The sequence below is a fragment of the Drosophila ananassae genome, chromosome 2R (genome assembly GCF_017639315.1).
Source record: "Drosophila ananassae strain 14024-0371.13 chromosome 2R, ASM1763931v2, whole genome shotgun sequence".
Taxonomy (NCBI): Eukaryota; Metazoa; Arthropoda; class Insecta; order Diptera; family Drosophilidae; genus Drosophila; species Drosophila ananassae.
In genome coordinates this window covers 19,485,874-19,509,901 of record NC_057928.1, presented here as the reverse complement: position 1 = coordinate 19,509,901, position 24,028 = coordinate 19,485,874, and the positions used below count along the sequence as shown (strand labels likewise).

The following is a 24,028-nucleotide window of genomic DNA, read 5'->3' as shown; positions in this document are numbered from 1 at the left end:
CACGCCCACCACGGCCAACGGATAGCAGCGGACAACGAAAAACAAATGATTGCAGTTAATTAAATTTAAGCAAAAAAAACCCTGCGAACAGCAACAAATAGCATCAACAGCGTTACCAATTCATTGCAGTAATAAATTGACCCACTTTCGAATCTGCAACCTGACCCAACTACATGGCAATGTAGAAAAACAAGCAGCAAAAAATACAAAAATAAAAATAACTAAATGTATGTATGTACAAAAGCCCAAAACAAACTTGGCTGTAAAATCGACAAGCGCCAAACAACAACAAACAACCAGAGCTAGAGCCACAGCCACAGCAGCCACCACAAAATCAAAGTAACAACAAACAACAGCCCAGCAGTGCCCGAGCACAGCCACCAAAAAACAAACTCAACACTTTAGTGCAACAGTTTAGTGTCAGGCAAAACGAATGACTTAAGAAACGAACGCGGGCGCCTGACGACAGTCGCCTCACTATTTTTGTTTTTCGAGCGCCCCTTCCTCTCAGCTAGAGTTGTTCCACGGAGCCTGGTTACACGTGAGTGTTAGTTAGTGATGACTAAAATTTAGTTTTTATTTACAAATATTTAATTTTAAATTATTTTATTAGATTTTAAATAGAGCATTTATGAACTCTTTTATGAAAAACAATTTTTAGCTTTCTGTTTGAGAATGAATTTATAGTAGAAGGATTATAGATATATCAAAATTTAATTTGAAATTTACTTAATTTAAAAATTTACTTAATTTCCTTACCTCTTAAAAGTACAACTTTGTATGATAACTTCCTTCAAAAATTAAAAAATTTTAACATACTTATACTTTTCTCGTCAGCTTTAAAGCCAACTTATGTCCTCCAATTTAGCCAACTCTTATGTGTGTTGTATGTGTTTGTGATCTTCTTATAGCCAACAAAATTAGTCTGAATTGGAATTTTAGTAGAGCTCTCAGTAGCCAAGAGGGCGGGCAGGCAGAGCCGGACTCGGTTGCATTTGCCACCGATTCAACTTCAATTTCAGGCAGCAATTGTTTGCCATCACCCAAGGTACACACCACCGCCCCCACTCGCCCCACTGGCCTCCTGCCGCCCTGCGGGGGAATTGAGTAATTGACTTCATTGGCTGCTGCAGAGGTTTTTTTTATTTTCCTTCGCTATTGTCGGTGGATGCTGCTTAGGTAAATTGCAATACACTGCACCGGCAGACAGATTAGTTACGGAAACGGGTCTGATTGGGCAAGTGTGGACAGAATTATTTGGGCATATTTAGCGAAAGGAAAGGAGCTGAACAAATTGTGGGTGGAATGGCAGTGAATGGGGCTTACTATCTGGAAGATATAATCTATTTTAAAAAGGTTTCTTTTGGCTAATAAATAGTGCAATTAATGAGAAAAGAGTTTGGGTCAAGAATCAAAAATTCATTTGTTTTCTACTGGATCTATATAAGTTAATTATCTTAAAACTAATAAAGTCAAATGGCTTTAGTTAATCTCATGACAAGCTTATCCACTTTGTAGTGCAATAAAAAGGCGTTCGGATCCGAATCCGATCGAAATCTGGTAGATTCTGTTAGCTGTTAGCAATCTCTTGGCCACCAGCCACTTGTCCAGTTTAGTTCAGTCCAGTTGAGATCCAGTGAGGCGGTCAGTTGGATTTCATGCTCTAGATAATAGCCAAGCAGTTAGTGTGAGTGCTTTGAATGCAAACATTTTGGCTGCTTGGCAACGAAAAATATATAAAAATAAATTAAAACTTGATATTTTATTGACTTTCAACATTGGACGGGTTATTACCCGTCGAATGGAATCTACACGATTTAATTTACTGAGTGGATTTGAAAACCAATTCAAATTCGAGTCAGCAAGCAATTCAAAGCGTTAAAGCCCGCAACTTCCATTGTCTGCAAGGTGTTAAAGATTTGTTGTATAATCCGCTCCCCAAAAAAAAAAAACGAAATATTAAGAAAAAAAGAGCAAACTCGGCTGGGGTATACCTACAACTTAAAAATCGATTAACATCAGTGTAATTATGGACATAATTTCGGCGATCAAGTGTGGCAACAACAAACCCCCTAAACGAAAGCGGTAAATGTCAAGAAATTACCGCAAATATATATATATTTATAAGTGTTAAAAAAATATATAGATGTGGGCATAAACCAAAAGATACATTTGAAATGTGAATATGCTTAAATACCAGTGACCAAAAAACCTTGAACTTGAAATGATTTAGGGACGATTCGATGATGATACGGGGGAACTTTCACTTTTTTTGACTTTTCGGACCGGCTTCTGAAGGGTTTTCATTGGACATTTTGGCATATATTTCATTTTATTTTATTTCATTTTTGGTTTTGTTTTAAATTATAAAAAAAAGACTTTAAGTCTTTTGGGCAGAAGAAGGCTAACCAGGTGAGTTAACGCCTCGGAGGTGCGTGCTGGCCTGACAAGGTCAACACCTTTCCTTTCCTTTTCGGGTTTTGCGGCCCGTATTGGAAATGAGCCACAACTTGTGGGCCACTCGACTCTAATTGACCAGACCAAGTGCAGTACCAGCGGAGAGCAGCGGGTATTGCGCATACGCCCTGCTAGTTGCCACTTGTTAATTAAAATATTTGAAGTAATTATATAAGCAAAGTGTGCTAATTACACGCCACTCGACGAGACAGACTCGACCAGGAGACACAGATCTTTGGCGGAACTGCCAATCGAATGACAACCTCTGGGCGCCAGTACATACGGGCCATAATCAATCAGTCAGTCTATTGAAATGATCTATTAGTCAGGCATTCAATAAAGTCTAATACCAGACCATTCAAAAAGCAATTTGTCTGTGAATCACACAATGGCTACAGCTAATATAGGTTTGTAAGAATTTCTATGGAGTTTGAAGGTCCCTTCAAGTAGCTCATACTATTCCATTGATTGATGTTATTAGTTGTTAAACAACTACCACTAGCCACTAACTAATTTGTTAACTTTTTGCCAAAATATAGCTAATGAATGGGATGTACAATCTTCATTTAATAATCTAATCAATCAACCAACCAGTCAGTGATTTTAGAGCTTGAGAGCCATCAAGTCGTAGAGATATACAATTTGGATACTTGATCACTATCAATGGCTTCATTTGGCTGTGACTGCCGTTGCGGCTTTAATTAATCCAGTTTTAATGGATCGCCTGGCTTAAATTAGTTTGACATTTAAGCAAAAAGAGTTTCGCATCATTCGCCTGGGTCGGTGTCTGATTCCGTGATTCCGATCGGAGTCGGTGTCGGAGTCGGCTGGTTGGTCATAAATTTGTTGTTCGCGCTCATCATAAATTGCTTTTTAAAGCCAAAAGACCAACGGCAAAGGCAACGGGCAACGGCAAATGTGAAAAGAGCAGCGTGCGATGCCTTTGGCATTCAAATGACCAGGTGACTAGCCCGACAAACCCCCCCTATACAAAACACTCGCATTCAGATTCAATTTCAGACTCGGAGGGGCTGGTGGACCACTGGTGGTGGTCACCAGCAACCAGTTGGAGCGGGCGGGCTCCAAATCAGACGTGTTTGATGAACTTGACGCTAAGTTAACAGCATTCCAAAAACAACGCTCACACAACAGAAGATCCCCAAAAAATAAACCAAAAACAGAAACAGAAAAGCAAAAATTAAAAGTATATAAAAACTAAAAGTTGTTCTCATGCTAATTTCATTTTATACATTCTGTGGTTTTGCTCGCCTTTATTTTATTTTAATTATGTTAATTAAAAACGAGAAAGGAAGGACGTCGCACTCAAAGGCAAGACTGGGTCTAGAATACCCTCCAATTGTGGCAACTAATATTGGAAGTCTATTGCCATTTAAAATTAATTAAAATCAAATAATAGAAACAAGTTAGATTTCTGTGAAAATATCTTCTTATAAATTGTTATCTTATCTTAGAAAATCTCTTTTTTTTATAGATCTCAGAATAATCCCCTAAGAATCACCTTGAGAAAGTGTATTGAGAGGTCCAATCCAGAACTATTGGCCATTAAATGCGTCAACAGTCTTGGCCATTATATAGAACTAGTTAATCAGTATTCGCATATTTGTCTAGCCATGAACTTACAGATGAAGTGGCTGAATTTTGAATGAACCATGACTGCGGGAATCAGAAAATCCAACTCGAGCGGATCTTGGGGGAAAATTGATGCAAAGTGGAACCAGTTGGCACCACCGACAAGAAACCACCACGCTCTGGGCTGGCGGAGTCTGTGAGAGCTCAACCTACCTCAATGGACTAACTAACCTACCAACCAGCAGCTCTTCGGCGATTGCGAATGCAACGGATGTATCTCTGAGATACTCGCTGCTCAGCCAGCAGCCAACAGCAAACAGCCACCACTCAGCTGGCATTCGGTCGGATACGTTTCGATCGCAACCGATCCGATACGATCCGCGTATAAAACCAATTTGAGCGGCGGCCTGCGAACCAGTTGAACGCTGACTTTGCAAACGTTTTCACGACCGTCTCCCCAAGTTTTCGAACCGTAAGCTAACGAGGCCAAAAGCAAATGCATTGGCCAAAAAAAAAAAAAAAACATAAGACACCCAAAAACAATAATAAAACAACCAAAGACAAGCCCCAAGAAACACTTTTCATTTCGCGCCTGTCTTTTGACTTTGCAGTTGACTTTGTATTTTGTATTTTCGAGTTGGATTTTTTCAGTTTTTTTTATTTATTTTTACTGTATTTTTTTTATTTTTGCCTCTCTGACTGTGTGTTTTTGCGGACCGTCAAGTGTTTGGCTTGGTTGGCCTGGTCTTTGGGCCGTTTTAGCCGTTTTATTCGTGCGACGTGCTCCAAAGCGAACGGTTGTTGATTTGTCTTTGTCTTTGCATCCAACGGATACGCGGCGAGGCAAGGCAAGGCGAGGCGTGCGCGTGTATCTCAAAGATTGTCCGTGTCGGTGTGTGCGTGTGAAGAAAAAGCAATATTTATCTATATATAATATATATATATATAAATATAGAGATAGATGTATAAAATAAAAGATATATTGTTGCTGTTTTTTTCTGGGTGGTGAAATAGCGAAATAGCAATACCATTAGCAGCAGCAACAACTGCCGATGAAATCGCCATCGTAATAGATATAGTTTTTCCAGTTACAGTGTTTATTACATAAAAAAAAAAATAAATAACAAGAAAAAAAAAATCAACAAACAAAAAATATATATATACATATATATTTATATAGCAGCGAGAAAATCTTATGCAAATGCGTTTTCAAAAATAATTAAGCGGCAGCCTCAAAGATTTGGCAAGAAAGTCGTTTGCAGTGCCCCTCGAGTCTCGGTTTCGCTTGTTGGATTTGCGGATTTTTCGTCACTCACTTGTTGTTTTTGTTATTATTGTTGTTTGGATCTGATTTGGATTTACCCAGCCTCAGTGCAACCTCCAACCTCCAAAAGACACAAGGTAGGCCCTCGTCTTGATAATTTTTTTGTATACATTTTTGTTTTATTTATTTTTTGTTTTTTTGTTGGCTTGCAAAGTGCAGGCTGCAGAGTATAGCTCTTATACAATGCGTGCTCCAAATTCGAGTTGAAGAAAACCAAAAAAACCAAAAACCGATCACTTACATAACGATCTGCTCACCACGCACATAATGATGTATCGCTATCGGCATCATTAGCATAATTCAATGCCTACCCAATAACACCGAAAAACATCGAAAATTTGTCACAAATCGGAGCAATTTGCGTAAGCCTCCAATCATTAAGAGTCACTCAATAGCTATTTGAGTGGATCTTGGCCGGGCCAATTGTTTAAACTTTGCCATTCAGCCAATAATTCAACAATGCTGGTAGCCAGCCTCTTAGCTTAGCCGCATGTGCCACATGAATATGCAAAAGAATAACTAAACAAGTTTCCCAATGGGGGGTCCTCTTAGCTCAGAATATCTCTTGGAAAATAATTGAAAAACATATATATTTTCATTCTCTACCCATTGATCTTTTGATGAACAACTGAATTATGCTAAAATTAATATGTGTTAAATTCTTCATAAATCTTGGACCATAGTTTTGTTTTATTCATGAAATTATTAAACATCAAATAAAAAATGTTCATAAATTATCGCAGTCATTAATATTAATTATAGTGTTTTTATTTGTAGAATATACATATATGTTTGTGTGTCAAAATAATATTTTAAGTATGAACTTGTAGTTTTATTTTCCATTAAATTTTGTCAAAAACCAACTTGCTTGTTTATATATTTTTTGAATTTGATTGTTTGACCTTATCACTGAAATGAAACTAGTTTGTTTGACTAAATATATTGGCATTAGTATGTATTATGCGAAATCATGTTCCATTTTTTATAAAATCAGACCATTTTTTTAATTAGCAAGTTCTGTTTCGTCCAGCCGGTTTAATTTTTTAGCTATTTTAGTTTTGCAAAATTTACTAATTCATTTTATTGTACATTCTTGGATAGATTTTTGAACAAAAACACAACTTAAAGCCTTGCATCAAAGACTTGGATTAAAATAACTTGTTATTTGGTTGCTGCAGGTTCATTACACTGAAAACTAAAGTAATATATTTAAAAAATATATAAAAAGTATACAAAAAAGATCTATGATTGCCTGACTTAGCTAAATATCTTATAAAAAAGAAACTCTTTTGTAAATCACTATCTTTTTTAAAAAGTATCTTCAATTTGGTCCTGTGCATATGCTGCATTCTTGGAAAATCTTTGCAAAATAAATGCTAGTATCTATGTGAGTGTGTGCGAGTGTGGGTGTACATCTCTGCATTCAATTGCACATCAGTTTACAATGTATCCGTACCCGTAGCTCACCCGTACTCAGGCCCGCAGCCGTAATTTATTTGCATTGTTGAGCTCTCAGTACCGTTTTCTTCTGTGGCTGCAATAAAACTTAAACTAAACACAAAAAAAAAAAAAACGGAGAAAAAAGTCAGCGATTTACATAAAATTTATTGCTGCCACATTACAAGTCAGTTAGTTAATGCTGCCTGCTGGCTCTTGGCAATTGCTGCTGTTTAATTGTGTGAAAAGCGTTTACGGGGTGGTGACTGCAATGTGTGGATTGTGGATATGCTCAAGTGCCGGCACATCACGTATACGACACGTGGCGAGCCTTGAACTCGACCAAAAGGGTTTGTCGAGTCAACAAAAAAAAACAGAGTAAAAAGAAATAAAAAACAGGTTCAAGTTACAATAGCAATTGAGAAATCAAACCAGAATTAGAATTGCCAGACATCCGTAAATGTCAAGTGAAGCCTCCTCCCGTTAGAAATATAAATATTTTAGACTGTCAAAAATAAAAAAAAATTAAAATCAATAAACTCCTCAATTTATGTTAAATAATTCATTGAAATTATGGATTTACGGTTTTGCGTCACTGCCGATTTATTTTATTATGCAGTGTTTTTTTGCGATCGTCACGGAAAGATTTTAGAATCGGTGATCATAAATTTTGCACTAATGTTTGCAGATCATCGGAACTAGTTTTAAGGCAAACATAAAAAAAAAGCCAACCTAAGATGAATGTGCAAGCTTCAGCAGCTTCGACTTCCTACAAAAAAAAAGAAGAATTAGTTTCAATTTATGTGACTAAAAGGTTTCGAATATAAAATCATAACTCAAAATCACACCTTTAAGAAACCAATCTGCCAAGTTCATCAAGTTTTAAGGCTTAACTTTTCATTCAAGATTGAATAAAATAAAAATGCTTCTGATGTTGGCCATCTTCTATGGCTTCCATGGCAACAAGATCTCATTATGATTATTATTTTTCGAGGAGGCAGGGTTAATTCCCACTTCAAAGGCATAGCTTTAGGGCAAAATTCGCACTACAAATTGGATGAGTTGTCGATCTCCTCTCAATATCAACCTCAATGAGTGATGTTACCATAGCAAATTACCGGCGAATCGAATCTAAAAATATCTGTATATATGCCACATATAATGGCTATCTGTCCAGATAACTGAAGTATGTAGGATTTTTTTTTATTTTGTTGGCTGTTCGGCATCATCAACCGATGGATAGATGATGTTATGCCCTTGTAACGATTGTTGCCGATATGTTAATGCTGACGGATGGACATCGTCTTGGGATCTCACGTATATATGTATATGTATATATCTCTGGTCAGATCGGTAGCTGATCTGGCTATTGTTGCTGTTGCTTCTGCGGTTGTCCGACACACCAGCTGATGGCATTTAAATCACTGAATCGGCATTGTCTGATCGATCGATCAATGCTACTTCTTGGCCGGTCCGGTCTCGTCCAATCGCCGCATTTAATGGAATTTTAATTAATTATTGATTTGGTGCGACCTTTCAAGTTTGCTTTCCACATCCCCCTCCGCCTTCTCTTCCCAAAACAATAAAAATAATTAATAAATTTGGTTGCTAAGGAAGTTGAAAGATTGTTGTTTTTGTAGGCCTATAATTGTTATTTTTTGGTTCAGTTTTAATTGGTTTACATTTTCCCGCTTTCGAAAAAGTTGTCTCCTTAATTTTCGTTAGCTTTGAAAATAAGTGGTATTTCCTCTTTTCTTTTAGATCAATAATATCATTATTTATCACTTCGTTTAGTGGTATATTGGGTTGCACTGAACCCAAAATAAACTATTAAAGTATCGGCTTAAGTTGTCAAAAATTTAATTGCCTCACTCAATTATGTTGTGAGAGAGATATGAATGGAATTAAAATGTTATGTGTTTGGTTTAAAAAAAGTAATCTTATAGATATCAGACATTTTTAAGCTCTAAATTCTGCTTAATTTTATGTTAAATGTTTTGGGGTTTTTGGTATAGCTGTTTCATTTAAAAATTTGCATTGATCGCTTCGTTTAGTACACGTCCGAGTTCGAGCCGGTTTTCTGAGTATTATTATTATTTTTTTTTTATTTTTTCTTTAAGTTTTTTGTTGATTTGCTGTTACTGGCCTTAATATGTGTGCCTCTGATGTGTGTGTGTGTGTGTGTTTTTTGGCGATATTGATTTTTCGCATTAAGCGCATTTCTGCGTACCGAATTTTCAAGGCCAATAATCGTCGTGGCCGGGTGAAGAGGGGGCGGAAGTGAGGCGCCGGGCGGAGCGTTTCGGGGGAAGAGGCAGGAAGACACGGGGGGTTGGCCGGTATATCTGGTATCAGGCTAACAAGTTTTTCATTTGGCTTGCCGTTCAATTAAACGTCCAGGCATCCATTTTTTTTAGCTTCAGTTTTAGCTTCAGCTTCGGGCTTCGGCTTCAGTTTTCTAACAAAAAATGTGTGTTGTGCGCAAAAAATGTCCATGTGTGGAAGTGTCAACGCTGTCGGCCTAATCAATTTGGCTAACCGCTACTTGGGAGTCGGATGGATGAGATGATTAGGCCATGTTTACCGTCTTTGGGGTTATGTAAGTGCTCCATCCGATCCGATCCGATACGATGCGATGAGATATACGATGCCAGATCCGATTCGGCGGGGCGGTGGCAATAAGCCATCTCAGGTGTCGTCATCATCGTCGTCATTTCAACATATTTTTGTCTTTGTTTTTGTTTTTGTTTTTGTTATTGTTTGTTGTAGTTTTTTCTGCAGCTGCTGAGCGGCAGTTCCGCCAATTAGCAACGCTTCCGCTGCAGCTAACACATACTTCCACATAAACAAATACATAAGTGAAATAATTTTCTCGGCTTTTCCTTTTTCATTTTTTTTGTTTCTTGTCTTTTCATCTTACATTGTTGCACTTGTTGAGGAAAGAAAAAAACTAAAAATAAAAAAAAGTGGATATTTGTTAACTATATGCTTGAGATTGTTTTTTTTTATTACTTTATCAGCAGATAGATAGTTTATTTCAATTTAAGAAACAATTATTAGTTAGTTACATTATAACAAGCATGACTACCGGACTATCAGTTTTGATCGATTAAAGAGAAAACAATAAAGAATGTTTAAAATTTAAAGAATACTTACCTTTTTACATTTTAAGAATAAGCACCATTTTAAATTTAATATACAGGTTTTTTAAACTTTATGCTTTGTATTTCAATCTTTTCAATTACTTGCTTTCCGAGAAACAATTTCTCAAAAATACTTTCTATATATCAAGTCTTAAGAATCTCTGCTATACAATGCATTACATGTTAGACAAAAAAATGAAATTAATCCAACCCCCAAACTAACTTAAATTTCCTTTTAAAACTATCTTACAAAAACCTCATCTGTAAACGACCTTGCTCATAAACTTTCTTCTTGGGTTTTCCGCCTTGGTGTTGGGTTTCATCAAGAAATAATATAATTTGAAAAACCAAAATTTGCATAAATTTACAGTGCCGAAAAGCCATAAAACATTGCGCCTTCGGTTACGCGTCAGAAATTAACAAATTAGTGCGATGTTTCGCAAGGCAACGCCAACAAACTTCCGAATTAGCCGCAAACCCAATCAACGAAACCTCGTCCGAACATAAAATGTAAAATGAGACTTTCAAAATGTTTTTTTTGTTTTGGTTTTTTTTTGTTTCAAGCACAACAAACCAAAATACAATAAGAAAAAAATGTCTTGCATGTTTGTGGCATGCAGATGGCTTAAAGACAAGCACACAGAATGCAATGTACTTGCTAGTTTTTCGGCCCAGGCTGGAATTTGGTGGCTTACAGAACCCGGCTTTTGGGCCTCATCGAGTCAACCAGCCAAAGCAAATTGATGGACCATGCCAGATGGGGTCTACCTGCATGTCTCTGGGGGGAGGAGGAGGGCCAGAGACTAGAGGCTGCTTCTCACGCTTGTCAGAAAATGTCAAAAGTGACGATGCCATGAGCTTAAACGGGGAAACCCAGGTGCCTCATCTGCTTTTGAAGAGTTTGCATAAAAATTGTTAAGAAAAATATTTATAAAAATTATTACTTATAAAGCAATGTTTTCATATAATTTAAATTGCTTAAAATATGTGAAAAGCTTGCCAATTTAATATGACAAAGAAATGGTCATAAAAATTAGGCACGTGACTTGAAACTTAATGGCTTATTACTCAATTACTTAACCGAAATATGCGCCAAACATTTTTTATGAAATCCGTTAAAATCAATTACCTTTAAGCTGAAGCTGAAGCCTCTTAAGGATCTTTAGGCGTTCATTTAAGTGTTTTCCCATTAGCCAAAAAGGGGGGATTCGAAATATTTTTGAAGTCCACTTTACGGAAACAGGCAACACTGCCTTGGGGGCAAGAAGAGATGACACTGAGCGACAACCCTGGTCAGTTGAAATGGTGAAAGATGGAAAACGGACAGCGGACAACGGACAGCGGACAACGGACAGCGGACAAGATGACCAAATGGACAGGCTTCGAACAAGTCATGGATGCTGTGTCATCTTGGAGGCGCCTCTTTGTTTTGGACCCGCATCCGTTCCTCTACTTGTTGCAGTTAGAAAAATTAGTACTCTAAAGTTTTTAAAGGTTTTTTAGTTTCTAAAATATAAAGAGAGTTCTGTATACATTTTCCATTATTTTAAATCTCTTTCTTAATATTTTATTTTGGCCTATCATCTCTAAAATTGTTTCCAGTTTTTGCGTGAAGATGACTTTTTGCTTTGCCTGGCACTGATGACCTTTTACGTCGCCTTAAGACTGCCTTCACTTCATCATGGACTATGGTTTAGCTTCAAAAAAAAAGAAGAAAAATTTGCATATCATTCATTTTTTTCAGAAAGCCAAAGCCCAGACATTCGAACTTTTGTTTCCCTGAGCTCCTGGCGCTGGCGCTGGAGATGGAGCTGAAAATTATTTTTGTGCAGGAGGCTCCAGAGACAAAAAACAATTTACGATTATTTTGTCTGGGATGTTCCGTGAGCCATATGGCGACGAATCGACACGGCATCTACGCATCCAACTGGCCATAAATTGCAATAAAATGTCAAGGATTTAACCCGCGGCCCCGAGGGCTTCAAAGTGAAAGATGTTGTAGCCATTCAGGGAGTGGGTCATTCCAAGTCAAAAGTACATACAACGAAAAGTTAATCAAGGGAATCGGCCATTCTTCTGCGGTTGACAATTTAATTGAGTCTGCAAGGTCGAACACGGCCTTCTTTCACTTCTTAAAGGGTAAATGAGGAAGAAAAACAATCAGCAATAAAACTGCCAAAATGATAGCAAATATTTCAATCCAACCAGCCAAAAATCGCTTAACGACTTTGCATAATAAATTCTTTTCGCTGATTGGATCTGCCATTGACTGATTGTCTTTTAATGACGTTTAAAGCATTTCAAATACGTTTCTTGTTAATTTGACAGAGTGTGATTGATGTGATATATTATGAAATATTTTATTTATTCAATTTATCCGAATGATTAGTCAGCACAAGGCATAGAATTTTGATTTTTTGAATGACAGCAAAGTGGGTCAGTGGCAAAATCTGAACAAAAACATATCCTGTTGCCCACAGACAAGGTGTGGACCATACACCTTATTGGCATATTTGGCATGATCTCTGAGACTTTATGTCGAAGAAAATCAATTAGCGAAGAGGCATCCGGCTTGATGAGTCAAACCAAAAAGCATATTTTGTATTTATATATTTTTGGCGTGGGTTTGGCATGTAAATTGCGTCTAAGCCTCGACTGTCTGGTTTTGTAATGAGCTGCCGGGGCCCACTTTAACCTGTCAATGACGGAAGGAGGAAGTTTCGATATAGTTATGCCAATAGAATTTCATCATTGTTGGCTTTTAAGATGTAAGCTAAAGTTATGGGTGCTTGCCGCATTAGAGGTATTTTTTATTTTTTAATAAGCGCGAAAGATTAAATTGGTATTTTTGTAGCCGTCCACCATTCCATATCTAATTTCTATTAATTTATAAGAAAAAAACCTTATTTCTAAAGGTAATCTTCTAAGAAACCAGGGGATTCCCCAGCTCATGAGTCAGCTACTACTTGGCTTAGCATTTTTGATAAAATAGATTTATGATTTATTATATATTTTATATAATTTCCGATTATAAGCTACATTTTTATATTTTTAGAGTTTTTAATTAAATTTTCTTGGAGGTCAAAAATTTGAATATTACTCATACGACCCATTGGCAAGTCAATATGTTTGACCCAAAAAAAAGTTTAAAATTGTTTAATCTAAATAAAAAATTAACAAAAAACAAAAAATACAAATTTTATTTATAATATCTCAATGTGTTAAAGCCATTTCTTTTTGGAATTAACATAAAAATTTCATATTTAAGATATCTACATATTAAAAATTACTCATACGCCATGTGTATCCCATAACATGGTTTCTACTTGGTAGAAACTACTTAAAACCACCTACTCTCCTAAATTTTCCCTCTTATAATATAAACTATCTTCGAATGACCTTTCTAGTCCATTTCCAAATAAACTAATTTTATGATGCATTGTTGTTTCGTTCCTCATTTTAGCCATGTGCCGGCCATAAACCGCAGACACGCTTCCTAATTGAAAACAGAGCCAGCCCAATGGACACGTAGCGAACGGCCAAAAGTGCGAGTGAGAGCGAGTGAGAGTGCGGGAAAGAGAAGGATAGTGGCCAGAGGGAGAGAGAAAGAGCGATAGAGTCAATCGTGATTTGGATTTTCAGTGTGATATCGAACAGAGCGGCCTGGAGGCGAAATCTTTTAGCCAAAACGGACAGGAAAAACAGAAATACAAGCCAAAATGTTCACCGCCACAAAAATGGTTTACAGTTATAGAATTTTATGGCTTTCCGGCGTATTACTAGGTGAGTGAGTATTGGCCTCAATACAAAGTCTCGGCTCAGCTTGACGGCGGGTCGGAGACACAAATTAAATGCTAAGTGCGTCGATTAAGCCGTTCACGTTGCTTAGCCAAGTGGTATTTTTGTGGGGCTCACTTTTTTGGCCCGTTTTGGAGTGTGTTGGGGCATGCGTGAGCCAAATAACTTATAAAATTGGCCATGGTCGAAACAAAAGGCTAAAGGAGGGCTCCCCAAAACAAAAGGCAAACTATTGAACAGGTGCTAAGAATTGCAGGTGCAAAATATAGTTTATTAGCCAATTGAATCATTTTACTTTTTGTGTATAGAATCTTAATTCTTAACACTATTTTAATAAATTCTTGTTAACCCCTTGAAGGTCCTCTTCTGTTAGCCGCCATTGCGGTACAAGGCCAGGAGCCAGCCAGTCCAGTATTTCAAAATCACAAGACGAAGGAATGGACGAATTTAGACAACATAACATTCTCATTTGATTGCAAGAGGCGATCCGTGGGCTTCTACGCCGACATGGAATACAATTGCCAGGTGAGGAGAGCTTTAAGCCAAGCTTAAATAACAACGATAAGTGCCTGAAAGTATGCCATGATTTTAAACAAAAATTGAAACATTTTTCCAGATATTTCACATGTGCGATGAGGAGGGCAACAGAATACCACATCTGTGCGCCAATGAGACGAGTTTTAACCAGGAGTACAGAATCTGTGATTGGGATTACAATTTCAACTGCACTGAGTCACCAGTAGGTTCTAAATAATTCTCCATAAATGACTCTTAATTAATAATTTCCTAAAACATTTATAGAAATGGTTCTATCTGAACGAACTGACTTATGCCACAGATCCCCCAGACGAAGACGATGAGGATTACTAAAAAGTTAATGCTCTTAATTAAATATTTATTGTCTCTGCAAAAAAAAAAACAAACAAACAAACAAATAAGAAAGAAAATCAAAAAACATAACTAATTAAATTAAAAATCGTATGAAAAACGCTGAGTAATTGTGAAAAAGAAATATATTTTTAAATTCCATGCAAGTGAGATGAGTTAAGTTAAGCGCCTTGTTGACGATTTTGTTGAGTTTCGTGTTTTGTACCTTTGTATTGTAGTCTAATTGAGTCGAAAGTAGGTGTACGAGATGTTGTGTATATACTGTATATATAGAGATGGGTCCCAGTTCCATTTCCAATTCAAAAACAAACAAATTGTATTTCAAAATCCCATTTAAACACCCCCCAAAATAATAAAAGTAAAGAATTAAAAGAACCCGGAACAACCTCGAAGGGGTCCGCCACATTATTGTATAATTTACAAATAATCTATCATATTTGTAAGCAATCTTAAATCGAAATAAAAACAAAACCCAATTGCTAGCCTTTAATGCTTGTCTAATTAATTGACTAATTTCTCACCGAAAAACAAAATGTTTTTCACAAATTTGTTAAAATATGTTTTTTGGGGCTATTAGAGTTGTTGTTGCGCACGTCACGGGAATCCACCGGGGTCTGTGTCCATTCTATGGGTAAACAACCCCTCTGAATGCTGGTTGCTGGCACAGAACGTTACCCGGATGAGTCAAGTTCAATGACGAAATGGCCAATAAGTGTCGAAGCCACAGAAAAAATGGTAATTGCAGGAAAATTGGCACCTGCCAGCGGGGCGTAAAATTGTTCACCGGTCACATTTTTATAAATTAGAGAAGCTGGAGTAGAGAAGAGTCAGTTTGGAAACGCATCTCAGTCTCTACCAACATGTCACAAAAATCCTGCTTAACTTTTATGCTTTTGGCGGCATCCCTTTTGGCGGTAAATATTTTCTACATATTTTTGAATTTTTAATTAATAAAAATTACCTTTTTATAGCTTGCTTCTGCCCAATATTATACACAATACAATCCCTACTATACGCCGAGTCCCACGTTCTCCAGTTTAAACAACTACTACTATACGACCACGCCATATCCTTATTACTACAGCACCTACACGACACCGAATCCTTATACCAATACACAGATTCGCATTTGGCCCTATGTTATTGGCCAATACCTGTATCCCACCTACTATAATACCAACAACTATAATCCCTATGCTTCGTGGGGTAACTCCAACTGGCGGAACTATTATGCCAATATTTATGGATCCAATTGGGGCAAGAAGTAAGCCTGCAAGGAGGGCACTTGTTTGTTATTATTTATTTTATATTTTCAATAAAACAATGATATTTATTTAAAATGAAACTATGCTTTTTAAATAGATTAGGGTTTTGTACAGATATAGGTCAAGTTTGGCACTTTGTTAGTCGAATTTATTGTGTAAACATAGATTTCCTCTTAGCTCTTGATATTTCTCAATAAAAACTGTGAATGGTGAGAAATTCCTATTAAAAATCTTCCTATTAATAACTAGACTCCTCCCTAAGGTAAGGCCCAGCCTTTCACCAAAAACCTAAAACGGAAAACGGAAATGTAATTGGATCGTATAAGATACCTAATTGCTATAAAAAAAGCCACACAAGAGATATCTTTGTTTCTAGAAACCAAATAAAAATGTAAATTTTATAAACCGCTCAATATTGATAATCCCGACAGGTGAGCAAACACGAAAGGTGTGAGAACCGTTACGATAAGTGCTACTTCTTGAATAATATTTCTTTTTTTTTTTGGAAGACCCAGAATAGGTTTCGTTGACACTAAAGTCAAGTGAGCCAGAAACCCGAACCCAGAGCTCAACCCCAGGGTGAACCTGAACCTGAACTCGTGTTGTCGGTGTACTTAACGGTTTTCACATACAATCGCTAGAGTTCCAGTTGGCCAACATTATGTAATGATTTGGATAAACCTTGTGGATTAAACCCAGACTAGACGGAAAACACTGACTGCACCATGGCGGAGCAATGAACCTGCATTGTTTATGTAACTTTGGAAATGTGGCAACTTCTTTTAGTTTTTTTTTTTGATGTAATGCCAATAAAGTGTACGATCATAAAGTGCCACCAACCAACCAGCCTGTGAAAAGATCTCTTTAACCTGATTTTTTGGGGAATGTTCTGCTTAACTGTAACCTCCTCGTGGATCTGTGACAATTATGGATCACAAATCAAAACATTTTCATTCAATGCCACAAAAGGCATCTCCAAAATCTAGATTCTAGAACCTTAACCCATGGAATTATCATGCAAATTACCTTGGGACAGATGGATCTTGGGGAAATGTGAATGGGAATGCGTAAACGAAAGAGAGACCATGATGTGGTGAGGAAGAGAGAGAGCCAGTGCGGAGAAATGGGTCAAGACAATCCAATCACGACGGAGACGGCTTGTAAAAGGTAGCCGGCAAAAATGTTTTTTTGGCCGTCAAAACACGAAATGAGAAAGCAAAAAACGCTTCTCTAAGACACAATGCTCTTTTGGTTGAAATGGAAAATTGTTAAATTATTTTCAATTGCTTTTAAATGATCCAATTAGTTAATTACAAATGTCTGTAATGCACTTTTCGAGAGGTGGTGAATAAAATGCAACAAACCAAATCAAATTGTTTAACATTTTTCCCTCATTAGACGGGGATGTTGTGGTATTTATTTGATCATATAATTAAGAAATTTTAATTGTTTTAAATTAGAGGATTTTTTAAATTTTAAGAAGCTAATATATGTTGGTTATAGCTTTTATAAAAGCCTGATATTTCTTTGGAAAATTATATCATGAATCATTTAAGTGTTTAGAAGCATCTGATTAAATTAAGTTAAATAATACAATTGTTAAAAAAAAAACATAAAAAAGTTCCAGATTTTCAGATAAAATAGCATTTTGTTTTGAAATAAATAATTATTATTTTAATCACTAGAGCGAAGCTGATCAATGGAAGTGTAATTAGTACTACTGGACCTATATAGTTGTGACGTCAGTTGTGCGTCTTGTCACGTTCACGAAACATTTTCATGCTCTGAGCCATTACACGACAATTCGTAATAAAGGCCAGAAAGACAGGAAGAGAGAGAGACATTGACTTTGCAGTTTTTGGTGGCTCGGTGGCTTGGTGGCTGCTGCTGCCGTTTAGGGGAAATTGTGAAGAAAGTGTTGAAAACGAAATTGTAACTGGGAGCGCGTGTGCTCCGGCTGTCTCCGTTTTCGTGAGAGTGCCAACTAGTGGCTAAAAGCAAAAACAAACACGCCGAAGAAGCGCCAAGCTGACTTGGCCAAGACTGGTCCGTAGCAGCAGCAGCAGCAGAGACGTCGGCAGAGGTAGATCTTACCTGGTGGCCGAGGCCAGCTCCAAATGGCAGTCAACGGGCACATCTCAAGCGTTGCAGTCGCTTTCCATGCGAACTCGATTTTAAGCCATATCTCTGCATATCTCCATTGGCCAAAACCAATACTCTGCTAGCCAGTATTAGTTAGCTGGTAGTTTTGTGTATAATTTTTTGGCCAACATCTGCGTGCCGCGGATTTGGCGTGAAAGTGGTCCACATCAATCACAAATAAGCTCAGGATACACCAACTACACCAATTATCTGAAAATCAAAGTCTTCAAATCATTAATATGGTGAGTACGAATTCAGGGGACAAGTTTACAGAGTACACTGAAAAAATAGGGCTTTAAATATTAAATACAACAAATATTTTATCAAAAAAGAAAGAATGAAATTCGAATCGATAGAAGACATCTTCTAAGAATTATTTTTACCTTAAATGGTCTATAGAATAAAGTGTTTGAAAGGAAAAATTCCCTTACATTTTTCACTCTGCATTCAATTGAAATGTTAGACACGCTCCATCTGTCCCCAATCGCTTTTCCTCAATCTGCCCTATGGAAAGGAACAAAAGGCCCAACAAAATGTATTTTGGCCAAAAAGCCAGTGTGACAAATGCCAACTATTCTTGGCACAAAAATCACTTGTTTGTCCGGCGCTCGTTTTTTGAGAAACAAACTTTCTTTTAAGGCGTGTTTTCATTCCGGCCAGTTTTCAATTGTTGGTTAAAATCTGCGGGCCATTATTAACTTGGCTTGCAGCTCAGCACATTAATTCATATATAGTGCGCCATACTGTGTCATGAACTGCGACATTTTATTGACATTAGATAATGGTCGTCGAATGGGTAAATTAGTTGCCTCAACCACGTGCCAACTAATTGCATCATCGGCATGGCTTACTAACAACTTTACTAGCTCATATTTTAGTTTTTATGACGAAGCCTAGCCATAACCAAAGAAAGTCGTGCCACAGATGCATAATTACTCGAGGTAAAGCCAAGATTTTATGGCTTCATTTACTGACATGAGAAATAAATGCGTAAAATTCCTGCTACACACCCACGTGAAAGGAAAGTTCGCGGCTTTTATGAGTACTCTAATTAATAATTCAAACAATAAATAGTTCATTGGGTGGATTGGCTCAAATAACAAAATGCGCCTAATAATGTTTATTACGATTTAAAGTTAATTTTGTTTATTAACGAAGTTAAATAACAGGCTAGACAGAAATGATTTCAAATTGATGGCAAATTGTTCAGCAAATTTGTTAAATGTATTGACTAATTGAGAGAATTATTGGAGATTTTCCAGTAAGCCCCCCAAAAAAAAGCCCCAAGGGATCTACAGATACAATCTTTCAGAGCACATGTTTACTGATTTGTTTTTTTGGCATCATTTCGGTGGAGTTTTGAGGCGAAATCTTTCCTGGTCAGTAAGTGCAAATACCTTGGGTTAATATTTACATATAAACAAGATAAAGACGAATGAAATTTCACCCATAATATCCGAGAAGTTGCCATGAAAGTGAGTCTGTCCCGGCCTGACTCAGATGCGATAATGTTCGACATTGATGATGAAACAAATCAGAAGATGTTAATTAAATGTCCGGACGTGCGGGTTTTGTGAATAAAACAAATAGCCCAGTGAAACTAAGCTGGAAAACCAAGTTCAGTCTGTCAATCTCAACTGGAAAATTATGTAAATCAATTAATCCACACATAAATGGATATTTAACAAAGCATTTCTTCTGCTCTTCGTTGCATCACTCGGGAGGGAAAGCATTTCTTTTTTTGTTTTCCGCCTCGGAATTTAAATCAATTTTCTTCGCGTGCTTTAAAGTGAATCAAGGCCATGCCAAAATTGATTTCCTTTTACAGTTTTAACCAAATCGAATTGGGCACAAAAGACTCTGCCCTACTAACAAGAAATCAGTCAAAACAATAGGCCATAAATAAAATTTTATTAAATAAAACTAACCGAACGAAAATCGCGTTAAGAATTTTAAGCCACTGCTTTTTTTTTGGCCATGCAAATTTTTGTGGGTTTCGGCCCAGTTAATTGAAGCGTCTGTAGGGCGATTTGATGGATATTCTTTGGGGGAATGGAGCCGACCGTTAGCTCCATATAATTTGTTTACCTTTTGTTGGGTCTGAGATTCTTTTGGAACCATCACATTCCCAAAGGCTATTGGGGAATCTCTTTCTTTTCTTTTCAAATCATCTCGGCTTCTGCCCAATTAGATACAATAATTATGTTTTTTTGGGGAGTCGTGTAGATTCTGCAGGTGAATTGAAAATGGAAAGCCATGACTTTCTGTTTTTTTTTCGTCAAGTATTCTTAGAAAATAAATTTTTGCCCGAAGATAAGGGCTTGGTGGGTCATATTTAAATTTCACTTTGGGGCATTAAAGGTTTTATGTTTTAGTTTTTGTGGGAATGTTAAATATTCGATGAGTTTGTGGTTTTTTTTGGCGTAGGTTTTTATGGTAATGGGCTGTGTCATTAATATTTACAAGATGCGGGGTATTATAAAATATTTTATTGTTTACACCGCTTGGTGACCGAATTATAATTTTATAAAATTAATCTAAATAAAACCCCCTTATGGATACAATGCAATTTTTGGAATTGTTTGTTTTGGGATAAAAAAAATTAAATTTGGCTAATTTGAAACTATTAGCTAATGCTCACAAACCGCTTAAAATTGCCTTTGTCTGGTTTGCTTTTTAAATATAAATCACAGTTTTATAAAATTTTTGGCAAGTTTCAAAATTTACATATAAATTGCTATCACTGGCAGTGGCAAGGCCCAAAAGCCAAAAAAATTTTGGGATTACGCAACAATGTCCCAGGCTCTGTTTAAAGTTTAAACAAAAATGGAAAATGCTTTCGCGCCAAGATCAAAGACATAACACTTTTTTATTGCTTTGAAGGGGCTTAAATGGGATTCTAAAGTGCGTTTCACGACAAGGTGGCAACAGGTTCGTTTCCTAAGTCTTTTGTTTACGCAATTACCCCGGCCCGAAAACCCGTGATGATGAAATGCTTTTTGTTTTTATCTTCTTCTTTCCTTGGACAATGAGAGAGACAAACCACTTACTTGGTAAACACACACTGATATAATTTCTCTATGGGTTCCACTTTCAGTTTCTCACAAAGAGTTCAAGTGCGCGGCACTCACTGCTGGTACTGCTCTTGGCTTTCTGCTGCCTGAGCTCTGCCTTCGGAGCCAAGATAACCAAAAAGGTCGAGAAACCCTCGCAGCAGAACGACGACAAGGTACCAGAGGCGGAGCCGGCGGTGGAAGCCGACCAGGAGGAGGAGGAGAACGACGAGGATGACGATGACGAGGAAGCGGATGAGGACGACGAGGAGGAGGAGGAGCAGCCGGCCAAGGGAGCAAACAAAGAGGCTGCGGCATCGAGTTACAACAAGAACCCCAGTGCCGTTCAGGCCGCCACCGACCCCACGGATCTCAGTGTCTGGGGCATGGTCCGCACTCTCTGGGGCTGGCTGCGCAGCGATCTGAGTGAAAGCCTCTTCGGTGATGACGACAACGACGACGGGAAGCCAGCGTCCGGCAACTCGGCAGTGGGTGAGTTCCCCAGCAAAATAAATAAACACGATAACAAGAAAAATTTAAATATCAGACAAAAAGTGAACCAAAAGCAGGGACAGCCTCGAGCGAAATCAAGGCGGTGTTGCTAGGAAATTTGTGAAGAGTCACTGGGAATATTTTACTTTAATATTCACAAATCTTGCTTGAAGTTAAAATAATCTTTATGATGTTTGACGATTAACCTTTTCTTGATAGGATCTGTGTCATTAATATAAGTTTTGGATCATTAGGAATATTAAGAATAGGGACTGAGATCTATGTGGACCAGAAACATTGGCACACAATGAGTCTTAAACAAAAAATATTCAACAAACAATACCCTTTCTTAAGAGTCTTACATTTAAAGTTATATTATCAAAGAAAATGTTATATGGATGTGGTTTATTTATTACATAATGATCTTTATAACTTTTTTAAAGATCTCAATAGTTCAAATTGAATTCCCCCGCCTCGCAATTAGTGCTTCTGTTTCAAATTATTGCTGGTCTCATTTAAGTTGATTGCATCTTCGTGCCATCAAACTGATTAGCGGCTTTTCTAATCAAAGCCGATTTCCCAGCGCCCAGCCACTTGATTCACTTTCGTTTTCAATGAAGCCTCAACACAAATAAAAGAAGCGGCTAACAAAACAACAAAAAGCCGCTAAAAGGTGTTAACAACAAACATGGATGAGAAAAAAAAAATAAACGTCTGGGAGCTGTGATATATAGAGTTTTGGATTTTTGTCTGTATGTATTGTAATTTCACTTTCCGCATCTTTTCTAGAGCCCCTCAAATTATTTATTAAATAAGACAACAAAACGCGGCTTGCTCATCTTTAAATGATGAGAAAATATTTTGCTGAATTTTTTTTTATGTGAGGCTGTATATATTTATTTTTTATGCCTTTCGCGAATTGTTTATTATCGGACTTTCGCATAGCTGGGCGTTCAGGTCTGTTTATTGATGAAATTATAGTAGTTAAGGAAAATAAACTCTCTGGAATTTCATTTTTGAACTCAAGACTTACATTATAGGATTTAATGATTTTATTATTGATGGATTATCTTGGAAGGAGTGATTTTTTAAGACAGACATTTGATTTTAACCAATTTATAGTTCTTAAATGATTTATTAATTAAATAAAATTTCTTTCAGAGGGCCGTACCTTTGGAAAAATCCGTCGCCTGCAGATGGCTTTGATTCCCATCATCTTCAAGTTCGGAGTGCTCTCGGCCATGGTTGCCTTTTTGGTGGCCATTGGAATGAAGTCGTTGTTCCTGCTGAAGGTGCTGGTCGTGATGAACGCCATTGCCATTCTGGGCAAGTTCATAACCCTGAAATCGAGCTTGTTTGGAAGCTACGAGAACACGGCTCCATCCTTCAATTATCCGGGCTGGAATCCTCATGGCAAGGAGTCGTGGGGCACCACAGGACTGAGTGGTAACGGCGGTTTGGGCGGACATCCGCCGAGCAAGGAAATCCATCTGCACATCCACGGCAATGCCCAGACCCAGGCTCAGTTGGCCGGACAGGGCTACACTTACGAGTCCCAGGGAGGCTGGGCCAGTCGCTCGGATCCGTACGGAGCTTATGCTCCCACGGGTCAGTTCACGGAGAACCAGCAGCCCGCGGTCGGAGTTCCCGGAGAGGTGGCCGTGCCCAACATTACGGATCCCATGTCCCTGTTACCCTCGAAGTATCGGGCGAGGCGTCTGATTCGCTAGAGAAGGGCTGAGGTCTCCCTCAAACACCACCGCGATTTAGTCAGCGACTTTACGAGGACGCAGCTTTACGTACACCTAAAACTAGTTACGACTCTAATTAAATCTTAATTATAATTAAATTATTTAAATTATTTTCCCCATAGTAGACCTAAAACGATTGATAATTTGTAATAAATAGTCATAATATGCAGCAATGTGTACCGCCTTTGTATGAGGAAGCCGAAACAATTACGTCTAAAGAGCCCGAAGATCATGATTGATGTCTGGCCGAAAGCTCTCGGAAGAAAGTCTTTCTTTTTGGTGATTCGGGGGTCTATGATTAATTGGGCATTTGACGTGTCTGCCACCGAGGAGCTCAAAAAATTTCTATGCCCGCATCCAAGGGGCGTGTGCTGCGGCTTTGCTTTTCTGCCATCTAATCATCGACATTATCGCGAACATTGAAATGGAAGTCCAAGTCATGTCTTGACATGGCCAGCTATTTTTTTCGGTAGCTCAGCGGCTCAGGCAAAAAAGAAACAAGTAACCAATTTTGTTCAATTATTCAAAAGCGGATAAGTCGATTTATAATCAACTTAGGCTTGGCAGCATCATATTTCTATCTCATTTGGCTCAAATATTTGCCCAGAGTGAAAGATTGGCTGCCTAAATATGGCAACAAATTGATATAGGGTCGAGCAATTGCCGACTTTCCTCGGCAGCCGTTTAG

General features: G+C 37.6%; 3 protein-coding genes across 7 annotated transcripts; all 3 read left to right on the top strand.

Annotated features, from left to right (window-relative positions):
- Positions 1-1,639: 1,639 nt before the first annotated feature.
- On the top strand, positions 1,640-15,127 carry LOC6493000. Of its 5 annotated transcripts, none has more exons than XM_032454268.2 (6): positions 4,401-4,519; positions 5,136-5,448; positions 13,415-13,734; positions 14,108-14,274; positions 14,366-14,488; positions 14,551-15,127. In XM_032454268.2, exons 3-6 carry the CDS (start codon positions 13,671-13,673, stop codon positions 14,617-14,619), a joined length of 423 nt encoding a protein of 140 aa, XP_032310159.1. In that variant the 5' UTR covers positions 4,401-4,519; positions 5,136-5,448; positions 13,415-13,670; the 3' UTR covers positions 14,620-15,127. The 5 variants fall into 5 exon arrangements, with proteins under 5 accessions (XP_044570395.1, XP_032310159.1, XP_014764174.1 ...); XM_044714458.1 differs by having other exon boundaries at positions 4,479-4,519; positions 5,062-5,448; XM_044714459.1 differs by lacking the exon at positions 4,401-4,519 and adding an exon at positions 4,812-4,943.
- Positions 15,128-15,260: 133 nt separating this feature from the next.
- Positions 15,261-16,296, top strand: LOC6493001. Its single transcript, XM_001956797.3, has 2 exons — positions 15,261-15,551; positions 15,609-16,296. The coding sequence occupies exons 1-2, from the start codon at positions 15,498-15,500 to the stop codon at positions 15,903-15,905; spliced, it is 351 nt and encodes a 116-aa protein (XP_001956833.1). The 5' UTR covers positions 15,261-15,497; the 3' UTR covers positions 15,906-16,296.
- A 1,664-nt stretch (positions 16,297-17,960) lies between these two features.
- Positions 17,961-23,509, top strand: LOC6493002. Its single transcript, XM_032454267.2, has 3 exons — positions 17,961-18,286; positions 21,142-21,589; positions 22,751-23,509. Exons 1-3 carry the CDS (start codon positions 18,284-18,286, stop codon positions 23,317-23,319), a joined length of 1,020 nt encoding a protein of 339 aa, XP_032310158.1. The 5' UTR covers positions 17,961-18,283; the 3' UTR covers positions 23,320-23,509.
- Positions 23,510-24,028: the final 519 nt, after the last annotated feature.

Excerpts from the sequence above, each read along its gene's own strand:
- LOC6493001 (XM_001956797.3), top strand. The coding sequence starts at position 15,498 with ATGTCACAAAAATCCTGCTTAACTTTTATGCTTTTGGCGGCATCCCTT. Across the intron at positions 15,552-15,608 it reads TGGCGGCATCCCTTTTGGCG|CTTGCTTCTGCCCAATATTA; the intron begins GTAAATATTTTC and ends ACCTTTTTATAG.
- LOC6493000 (XM_044714460.1), top strand. The coding sequence starts at position 13,671 with ATGTTCACCGCCACAAAAATGGTTTACAGTTATAGAATTTTATGGCTT. Across the intron at positions 14,275-14,365 it reads ACATGGAATACAATTGCCAG|ATATTTCACATGTGCGATGA; the intron begins GTGAGGAGAGCT and ends ACATTTTTCCAG. Across the intron at positions 14,489-14,550 it reads TCAACTGCACTGAGTCACCA|AAATGGTTCTATCTGAACGA; the intron begins GTAGGTTCTAAA and ends AAACATTTATAG.
- LOC6493002 (XM_032454267.2), top strand. Across the intron at positions 21,590-22,750 it reads GTCCGGCAACTCGGCAGTGG|AGGGCCGTACCTTTGGAAAA; the intron begins GTGAGTTCCCCA and ends AATTTCTTTCAG.